This window comes from Rhinoderma darwinii, chromosome 3 (genome assembly GCF_050947455.1).
Source record: "Rhinoderma darwinii isolate aRhiDar2 chromosome 3, aRhiDar2.hap1, whole genome shotgun sequence".
NCBI lineage: Eukaryota > Metazoa > Chordata > Amphibia > Anura > Rhinodermatidae > Rhinoderma > Rhinoderma darwinii.
This window is the reverse complement of record NC_134689.1, coordinates 301919867-301929514: the sequence shown is the minus strand read 5'-3', so window position 1 is coordinate 301929514 and position 9648 is coordinate 301919867. Positions and strand designations below refer to the sequence as shown.

The 9648-nt window shown below is 40.0% G+C and overlaps 1 protein-coding gene across 1 annotated transcript in view; it reads right to left on the bottom strand.

Moving 5' to 3' along the window:
• Nucleotides 1-336: 336 nt before the first annotated feature.
• The window catches only part of AP3S2 (adaptor related protein complex 3 subunit sigma 2), a 78450-nt gene continuing 69138 nt past the window's right edge, over nt 337-9648 (bottom strand). The window contains exons 5-6 of the mRNA XM_075858145.1: nt 6059-6166; nt 337-1305 (exon numbers count right to left, since the gene is read on the bottom strand). Of these exons, the coding sequence (XP_075714260.1) occupies nt 1177-1305; nt 6059-6166 (237 nt within the window). The 3' untranslated portion in view covers nt 337-1176. The remainder of the gene's footprint in view (nt 1306-6058; nt 6167-9648) is intronic.

Sequence of the window (9648 nt, the reverse complement as noted above, 5' to 3'; positions counted from 1 at the left end):
TTGACAGAAGGGCGTAAAAAAAATGACCGTGTGCACAGAACATCGTAAGACCCATTCTAATGAATGGGCAGATGTTTGCCAACGCTATCGAGGCGCATTTTCGGACGTAAATCGAGGCGTAAAACGCCCAAATTACGTCCGTAAATAAGCTGTGTCAACATACCCTAAGCCATTCCCTGCCCATAAATTGGCCTATTTCTTCCAACTGTGGGGTTTTAAACCTTGACTAGCCCGGCTGAAGGTAAGTGCCATCCTGGTGAGTGAGGGAAGTTCACATGATTTTGGTTGCCCAGTATTGAAATAAAAAAACAAAAAATCACAACTCAATAGCTCGTTTTAATTATGGTATATTTATTTTCAGGCGAAAGTAGTTAATGGAATCAACAAATCAACTCAATGGCAAACTTTTAATATTATACTTGCTTGTAATGTTATCCATCTAATTTATTGGGAAACAATAAAATACCACACATCCACAGGATGGAAAAAATTTCACCATTATAAGAATATTTTCTTGGTACATATATCAGTGTATATATAAAAAATGTTTCAATTAAACATATAATGTGACATTCCCTTTTTAATTATTGCCTATAAAGATCTACGTGATAGATGGATGGATATATATATATATATATATATATATATATATATATATATATATATATACACACACACACACACACACACACATATACACACACATACATGCACACATAAATATGATTATAAGCTAAGGGACAACTTTGTCTTGCAGTCCTATCTAGTATGCAAGTAGAAAACCATGAGTACTTCGCTTTACTGCTGGTATTATAGGCAAGAAATGTTGGGGGATTCTACTTGTCACCTATTTAAAGTGGCAAAACACAATGTTACAGAATGTAAAAGCACAAATTTATGTTGTTTCTACCGAAAGCTGCCAGTAACGCTTTCTTTATGCATTCATTATTTGCTATTGGTGCTAATTGTTAGATTAAGAAAAAAAACATTAGGCACGGTCAACCTACCAACATCATATATACTTGAATGTTTTCCTTCAAATGTCACAATTCTATAATATGTCTACAACAACCTATTCTTTGGATAGCATTTAAATAGTAATGTAACAGTCCAGAATTTAAGTTGAGAGGAAGGTAAGTACCAGACGAAATATAGAGTAGGAAATCTTGGCCTCTTTTATACCAGATGAGAGAGGTTCGGAACCTTGATGTTGATGTCCCCAATATTTATATTTCGTGGTAGTTCCGGTAAGTTGATACTCTTCACTGCAGAAACTGCTCTGGCCGGTGCAGCAGAGAATCCAGTCTGAGTCAGAAGCAAGGTTCATGTGGGGGAAAAAAAAGAGGATAATAAGACATCGCACCACAATCTAGCTATTGTTTATCTCTTAAAGGGAATCTGTCACCAGAAGTTGGCCTATCAAAGCATCAGCAACGTAATATAGTGTAGCCTCCCCTGAATATAACTCTACCGTTTGTATTACCATTGATTTCAATGGTAATGCTTCCGTTGCAAATGATTTCCTTTTGTCTTGTTCCGTTTTTTTGAGCGAAATCAATAGCGCAGTCTGTCAAAAACACAGAAGCCTTACGTAACGAAGAGAAACAGAAACCATTTGCAACGGGAAGCATTACCATTGAAACGGTAATGCAAACGTAAAGCTATGGTTTTCGTTCATAGGTTCCCTTGACGGAATGGTCTGATGGAACATATGAATGGAAGCCCAACGCAGATGTGAACAAAGCCTAAAATGAAGGAGTTGATAAAAAACTGAATAAGGGTAAAAGGGGAAGAGGGCAGTCAGTTAGAGGAGTATAATAAATATCTTTATTATATATAAATATTAAAATATCTCAACAAAATTCATCCACGGTCGTGTGCATGGGCCCATTGAAATGAATGGGGCCGCAATTCACCCGCAGATTTGCGACCGCAATAATACGTTCGTGTGCATGGGGCCTAGCTCGGGAAGGTAGTAACATACAAAACAGGAAATATATATATATATATATATATATATATATATATATATTATACACAAGTCTCAATAATTCACTAAACACCCGTTTTTGAGGTAGGCATGTTTGGACTACTAAACCCCAGCTGCATTACGGCATGCTGGTGGTTTAGTGACTCTAAAATGTACGGACAGGTTCCTTTTAAATTGCTAGTAGTACTCACATCAGACAGGGACACACAATGGTGCCTCCTGGAAACAATTTCCCCACATGAAGTAGTGTAGAATAGATAGTAGTACCAGCACAGTAATATCAACACAGAATTGCCTAACTATTGTTTAGGTGTCACAGTCCCTTGACCCTCACCAAAATAAACTTATGACATGTCACAAATTTAATGACAGTGAAAATTTATTTTAATTTAAAGACAACCTTTCACCTGCCCATACATGTGCAGCTGAGTGCAGAATATAATAGGCGGGGCTGCACAAACCCTGTCTCACTTAAAAAAAAAAAAACTCCTATCCTCCTCTGTTATTTAGATATCAGTGCCGTTATATTTGGCGCCCAATATATAAATAACCCCCTGAACTGTCAATAGGGCGTGTAAATGGCAAGGGGGCGTGTTACTATCACTGTGACACTGTCCAATCAGCCACGGACCGTGTCACAGCTGATTGTGCTGTGTGATCTCTCTCGCGAGATCACACAGTCTTGTCGTCCTTATCTGCCGAGAGCTGAAGAGCGAGAGTGTGCGCCTGCACCGATATCTAAATAACGGAGGTTAGGAAAAAAAATAAAAATGAGACAGGGTTTGTGCAGCCCTGCCTGTTACATGCTGCACATGCATGGGCAGGTGAAAGGTTCTCCTTATCAAACATCTTGTGCCCATTTCTGCAGTTATATATCACCACTGGGGGAAGACCAGACAGAATCACAAAATCCTGGATCTTATAATCTGAAAGACGTGTGTGGTTCCCAAGCCGATATAGAAATCGAGCATGCAAGTTTGAAAAATGGGAGTAACTTATCCTGCCAACTCTAAGGCTATGTTCACACAGAGTATTTTGGGGGAGGAATATCTGCCTCAAAATTCAGTTTGGAACTTTGAGGCAGACATTCCTCTCCCTGCACGCCGATTTTCGCGCCGTTTTTCGCCCGCGGCCATTGAGCGCCGCGGGCATAAAACAGCGAGAAATACGCTTTCTCCTGCCTCCCATTGAAGTCAATGGGAGGTCAGAGGCGGAAGCGCCCGAAGATAGGGCATGACGCTTCTTTTTCCCGCGAGGCAGTTTTACTGCTCGCGGGAAAAAGACGCCGACGCCCCCCATTGAAATCAATGGGAGGCGTTCTCGGGCCGTTTTTGCCGAGTTTTGCGACGCGGTTTCCGCGTCAAAAAACTCGGCAAAATACCCCGTGTGAACATAGCCTTAGTCTGTAAATGAAGATGGAGACGAGCAGGAGGAGACGGATCAGTTTTCTCTGCCAGACTGACAAATATGTTTTTTCATTGTTTTTTTTCCCTACTTCATTTTTAGGTTTAGATTTAATATGTATAGACTGGTAGATCACACACAAATCTGTTATTTTTAAATATGTACTCTCAGTCTATAGAGCTGCTGCAATATTTCATAAGAGTGAAATGTACATTTCAAAAATTTTTACAAAGATTTAGCTATCTTACAATCAGAAACAAACACCAACCTGGATCCTTAAAATAATTGTGACACCTTCCTCGTTACAGTACGTGTGGTGCTTAACACTAACAAGCTAATTTACGAGCGACAAATGGGATCTATTTTTTGGATATAGTAAGATTCTTTGCTTAGAACTTAAAGAGGCTCTGTCACCAGATTTTCAAACCCCTATCTCGTATTGCAGCAGATCGGCGCTGCAATGTAGATTACAGTAACGTTTTTTTTTCAAAAACGAGCATTTTTGGCCAAGTTATAACCATTTTTATATTTATGCAAATGAGCCTTTCTTAAGTACAACTGGGCGTGTTTAAAGTTAAGTACAAGTGGGCGTGTATTGTGTGTGTACATCTGGGCATTTTTACTTGTTTTACTAGCTGGGCGTTGTGAATGGAAGTGTATGATGCTGACGAATCAGCATTATCCACTTCTCTTCGTTAACACCCAGCTTCTGGCAGTTCACAGACACACAGCGTGTTCTCCAGAGATCACGCTGTGACGTCACTTCCTGCCCCAGGTCCTGCAACGTGTCGGACGAGCGAGGACACATCGGCACCAGGCGACAGAGGCTACATCGACTTACCTGCAAACGCCGATGCTGCTGCAGAATCAACTGTAGCCTCTGTCGCCTGGGTCCGGGAGTCGAGACCCCGACTGATCGCTAAAAACAAATGGGCAGAAGCGCTAACTCAATTGCTTTGCCTCTCCGGCTGCGAACAGCAATACTAGAATGTCTGAAGATGAGCTCACATAGAAGGTCTGAAGACGCGCTCAAAAAACTTTCGATGTGAAGCCCATCTTTAGGCATACTAGAATTGCTAAAGCCTCTATTTCTTCCAACTGCTTGACCGCAGTGAAAAGGAGCTGCGGTTGAGCATGGCTAGGGGACTGACGAAAACAGCCGAGCTGTACTTGGCTGTTTCCGTAACTCCCATAGACTTTGAATGAAGCGACAGCACGCATGATCCGCCGCTCCGTTCAATGTCCAAATCACTGTGGTCCAGCAGTGAGGAGGAACAGGAGGTTCGGGACCCCTGTTCGCGCAATCAGTGGGGGTCCCAGCGGTGGGGTCCTTTAAGGATCAGACCGCTATCACCTATCCACAAGATATTGATCTTTCTAGGAAAACCTCTTTAAGCAATGAATTTGTGCTGGACATATCTACAGCAAGGCAAGCGTAATCTCGTTTGAAATAACAGGTTACATCGTAATCTCGCAAGATTACGCTTGCTGTGCTGTAAATATCACAGAGACGCTACAGAAGTGACAGAATTCTGAATACACATCACGTCCTGGCTGGAGGTAATGTATATTCATTGTCAGAACACTGCAGTAACGTTATAGTGTGTTTATGTGGCTGCACATAGCGATATAGCTATATCGCTATCTGCAGTGTAAATGAATGGAGAGAAGTGTATGACGCTGATTGGTCAGCGTCATACACTTCTCGCCACAACGCCCACTTGGCCAAAAAGCAAAACACGCCCAGTTGTCCATTGAGAAACTCATTAGCATAAAGCTAATATAGGAAATAACTCCGTCAAAAATTATCGTTTTTCTAAATAAAAAACACTGCTTTAATCTACATTACAGCGCCGATCACATCATGTACAATATAGGCCACTTATAATATGGTGACAGAGCCTCCGTAAGCTCATTGTAAGTCAGTGGAGTTAATCTGTGGCTTTTCTACAAGGAATCTGCAGCAATAATGAGCAAGCTGTGGATTTAAAAATTCGCAGCACAATTATTATTCTGTGCGGATATTTTCCAGAGTGTGTGAACATACATTGCCAGCAATATTTTAGCAGATTCAGTGCTTAAATCCTGACAGAATCCTCAGTGTGTGAACATGAACACACAGCTCTTGTATTTTATGGGCAGATTAACTTGGGTTTATGCTTTTAACGTTTAAAGGGGATATGTGGGGACCGAAAATTAATAGCAGTGTACTCACTGCAGTATATGGAGTACACACGCTAATATACAGTCCCATCCCGCATTGCGCTGATTATGAGATTTTAATAGTGCTGCCGAGGGAATGGAAGTCTAGTTGCATAGTTTTCCTTGATGACGACACGACTCCACGTCATGTGACCAGCCCCGCTGTACTCTTTGTACAAGCAATAGCAGTAGTATAGTGATTACATAGTGTACAGCGGGGCTGGTCACATGACGAAGAGTCGTGTCGTCATCAAAGAAGACTGTGCCACTAGACTTCCGGTCCCATATGGCGCTATAAAAAAAAATGAAAAAATAAAACAATGAAAATCTTAAAATCAGCACCACGGGGGACCAGAATGTATATTACAGAGTGTACTCACATACTACAGTGAGTACACTGCTAATAATTTTCATTCAAGGATCACAGAATAAAATAGTTTGTAGTTCTTTGCAGAAACTCACCTCAGACTTCTCCAATTTATTTTGGGCTTCTGCTTGGGCAACAACTTCATTCATATTTGTCTCCAGAACCATCCCACCCATCACCATTTCATGTAATATGTAATGTACCTGCAGGCAAAGAAAAAAACCATCACGGTCTGTGATTGTACGTTTACTAATAAGTTATTATTTTAAATTGCTTTTCAAATTACAAAATGTTTAAACATTCCAAATAAAAGAAACACCATAAGGGAAATGATACTTTATCCATATATAATGAAAATGGCATAGTAAGATTCTTGGAATAAGTTTTATGTGTTTAAATGTAATCTGTCAAGCCCCTTTAGCGCCCTAAACCACCACACTGCCGTAATACATGACCTGACAAGATTGCCATGTTTGGAAAGGCGAGGATAAAAATACACCCTGATGTGCAGGCCAGACGGGAACATTCCTACTGCTTGAAGTGGTGGTCATCAAGGCCCTAATTTTTGGAAACCAGGAAGGGGAGAGCTTAAACATATCTGCTGGAAATGTGGGCACCCATGTTGTTTCAGAGCAACACTTTACCAGTGAAGTTCTCCAAACTGCAAAGAAGGGAAGGTCCCAAAAAAGGTGCAGACACTGGCCTGTGCATAGAGGTTCGCTTCAAAGCATACCACACATATATGAATTATTTATTTACCCCATTATTATACCCATATGTACTCCGCCAAGCTTACGTATGCCCTCATATTGGAAATACCAGTAAAACCCCCCAAAAAAACTACCACGCAAAATCCAAGCTCCAAAAGCAAAAGCCAACTGGCGCTCCCTCCGTTCTGAGTCATACAGTGTGCCCAAACCGCAGTTTATATCCACATACATTGCATTGCCATACCCGGGAGAACAATTTGTGGGATGTGTGTCTCAGGTGGCAAAAACTGGGCATAACATATTGGGTGTTGACACCTTTGGAAAAATTTCAATTTTCACTGTGCACCATCCGCTGCGCATTAATTTCTGGAAAACACCTTTGGGGTCAAAATGCCCACTATACCCCCCTGATAAATGCCTTGAGGGGTGTAGTTTCTAAAATGGGGTCACTTCAAGGGTCTCCACTGTATAGGTAGCTTAGGGCAATGACACATGTTGCTCCTTTCCTTTCCAGCCCTGCTGCGTGACCAAGCAACAGTTTATGGCCACATATTGGGTATTACTGTACTCAGGAGAAATGCACCACACAATTTCTTATGCAATTTCTTCCATTACCCCTTAAAAATGAAAAATGAGGAGAAAAAATGACATATTAATATTAAAAAATATATAATTTTTTAATTTTAACAGCCCAATTCTAATAAAATCTATAAAACACCCGGGGGTCCAAATGCTAATCACACCCCTAAATGAATGCCTTGAGGGGTGTAGTATTCAAAACTGAGTCACTTCTGAGGAGTTTTCACTGTACTGGTACCTCAGAGGCTCTGCAAATACGAGATGGAAACAAAAAACAATCCAGCAAAATGGAGTTCCTTCACTTCCGAGTCCTGCTGTCTTTCCAAACAGCAGTTTATGACCACATACAGGGTATTGCTGTACTTGTGAAAGAAATTGTGTAACAAAATGTGGGGTATTATCCCTTGTGTAAATTTAACATTTAGCCAAAACTACATATTAATGAAAAAACAATGCACATTTTAACAGTCCAATTATAATAAAATCTATGAAACACTTGTGGGGTAAAAATGCTCAATATACCCCTAGATGAATGCCATGAAGGATGAAGTTTCCCGAATGGAGTCACTGCTCAGGGGTTTCTATTGTAGTTGTACCTCTCGTGCTCTGCAAATTCCACATGGCGCACAGAAATTAATCCAGCAATATCTGCGCTACAAAAGCCATGGCACTCCTTCCCTTCTAAACCCTGATGTGTGCCCAAACAGAAGTTTATGACCACCTATGTGGTATTTCCATACTTGGGAGCCGCTGCACAACATATAATGGGGTGTTTTTTTATCCTGTATTCTTTATGAAAAGTATAAACTTTGAGCTAAAACTACATTATTATTGGAAAAATTATTTTCTAGTTTCACAGCCCAATTTTAATAAAATCTAAAAAACCACACATGGGGTCAAAATGCTCGCTACATCCCTAGATCAATTCCTTGAGGAGTTTAGTTTCCAAAATGGGGTCTTTTCAAGTCCTCTACAAACCTATAATGGTGACTAGAATATATCCTAATAAAAAAAAAAAAACACAAAGTGCTCCTTCTTTTCCCAGGTCTGTGTTTCCGTTAAGCTGTACACTACAGGACATTTCTAAAAACTGCAGAAAATGAGTAATAAATATTGAGTTGTGTTTACCACTGTGTTACAGAAAAAAAATATAAAAAATCAATATCTGCAAAAAAGTGAACTTTTAAAAAATTTATTAGGCCCCTCAAAGCCACTTCAGAACTGAATTGGTTCCCCAAAAAAAGTGTTTTGGATATTATCTTGAAAATAGAGAAATTGTCGCTAAACTTATAAGCAACATAAAAAAAAGATATGTGAAATGTTAAAGGGGTTATCTGGAATATGAACCCCTTAATGACCAAGCTTGTTTGGACATTAACCCCTTCTCGCCCCAGCCATTTTTCGGATTTTCACTTTTGTTTTTTCCTCCCCACCTTCCAAAAGCCATAACTCTTTTATTTTTCTATCAATATTGGCGTATGAGGGCTTGTTTTTTGCGGGACGAGTTGTAGATTTTCACAGCACCATTTTTTTGTACCATATAATGTAGTGGGAAACGAGAAAAAAATATATGTGGGGTGGAATAGGAAAAAAAACAGCGATTCCTCAAACTTTTGAGCGGTTTTGTTTTTACGGTGTTCACCGTACGGTAAAAACAGCATGTTAACATTATTCTGCGGGTCAATACGATTACAGTGATACTAAATTTATATAGTTTTCTTCATGTTTTACTACTTTTACAAGGAAAAAATTTATTGTTAAAAATAAAATTTGAGTTTTGTCGCCACATTCTGAGAGCCACTGGTGTGATATATGAGTAAAATATAACATTTATTTATAACTCTCTAAAAACAGGGGTACAATCACCACTGTGAAAAAGCCCAACCGTGTGTATAAAAACGTATTAAATAATAAACTCTGAGTTCTAATTCAATTGTGAACCTACTATAGCTCAGTGTTCAACAAGAATATCATTACGGAATCAGCATTTGAAAAATGGGCATAACAATAGTCTTGACCCTAATTCACACTAGAGTCCGTGATAACCGCACCGGAAGCTCCTAGTGTTAAGGTAAACAAACAATGCTAGTGTTCCCTATGCTAAAAAATTCCTATTCACAACCGACCCAACGCGTTTCAATACTCATCATCAGGGGTCTGTAGCTTGGTCACTCTGGCCAGGAATGCCAGCGATATTTAGTTCAGCAGCAGGTATTCTGCTGTACTCCACAGAAGCATGCTCGCATAGATGTCAGCGGCACATTCTGAGAGCCATAACGTTTTTATTTTTCTGTCGATTTAGCCGTGTGAGGGCTTATTTTTTGCGGGGCGAGCTGCAGTTTATATTGGTACCATTTTGGGGTACGTGAGACTTTTTATTTCATTTTTTGTGGGAG